Consider the following 797-nt stretch of genomic DNA (forward strand, 5'->3'; position numbering starts at 1 on the left):
GGGGGGGGGGGGGGGGGGGGAGCAGCTGGGGCTGGGACAGATCGGTCCTGGGCAGCCGGCGGCTGAGAGCTCCTGCCGCACTCGGGAGCCAGCGAAGGGCAGGAGAGAGAGAGCGAGAGAAAGGAGGAGAGAAAAGCGAGGGAGACAAGGAAGGAAGGAAGGAAAGAGGGAGAGAAAAGCGAGGGAGGGAAGCGGAGAGAAGGAAGGAAAGAAGAAGCGAAGGAGAAGGAAGGAAGGAAAGAAGAAGCGAAGGAGAGAGAAGGAAGGAGGCGAAGAGACGGAGGAGAGAAGAGAAAAGGAGGAAGGAAGCCGAGGGAGGAAGGAGAGAGACACAGACCCCCCGGTGCCGGAACCGGCGCATGGTGCTGTGACCTGGCCCGGTCCCGCTCGCCGCCATGCAGTTCAACAAGGAGGAATTCCAGAAGTTGGCCGGGAAGACGCTGGGCCAGGTGCACAGGTGAGGAGTGCGGGGGGGGGGGGGGGGTCGGGACGGGGGCCCCTGTGGGGTCAGGATCGGGGCCCCGGTCCCTGCTTTGCCGGGATCGGGCCCTGGCAGGCTGGGGGTGGATGGTGGCCAGCGGGTGGCGGGTTACTGCTTGACCCGGGCTGGGTTACGAGCCCCGACCCTCTGAGTCTTCGCCTGCCTGCCCCCCACGTTCACCCCTCCCTCAGGCCCCTGCCCCCCAAATCCACCCCCTCTATCTCAGCCCCCTGTCCCCAAGATTCACTCCTCTCCCTCAGCCCCCTGCTCCCCACATTCACCCCCTGTCCCCCACATTCACGCCACATTCACCCCC

At 65.7% G+C, this 797-nt stretch overlaps 1 protein-coding gene across 1 annotated transcript in view; it reads left to right on the forward strand.

Moving 5' to 3' along the window:
- Positions 1 to 395: 395 nt before the first annotated feature.
- The window catches only part of SLC17A7 (solute carrier family 17 member 7), a 16450-nt gene continuing 16048 nt past the window's right edge, over positions 396 to 797 (forward strand). The window contains exon 1 of the mRNA XM_026659261.1: positions 396 to 457. Within this exon, the coding sequence (XP_026515046.1) occupies positions 396 to 457 (62 nt within the window). The remainder of the gene's footprint in view (positions 458 to 797) is intronic.

The sequence above is a fragment of the Terrapene carolina genome, unplaced genomic scaffold, assembly GCF_002925995.2.
Source record: "Terrapene carolina triunguis isolate 2854851 unplaced genomic scaffold, T_m_triunguis-2.0 Scaffold614, whole genome shotgun sequence".
Taxonomy (NCBI): domain Eukaryota; kingdom Metazoa; phylum Chordata; order Testudines; family Emydidae; genus Terrapene; species Terrapene triunguis.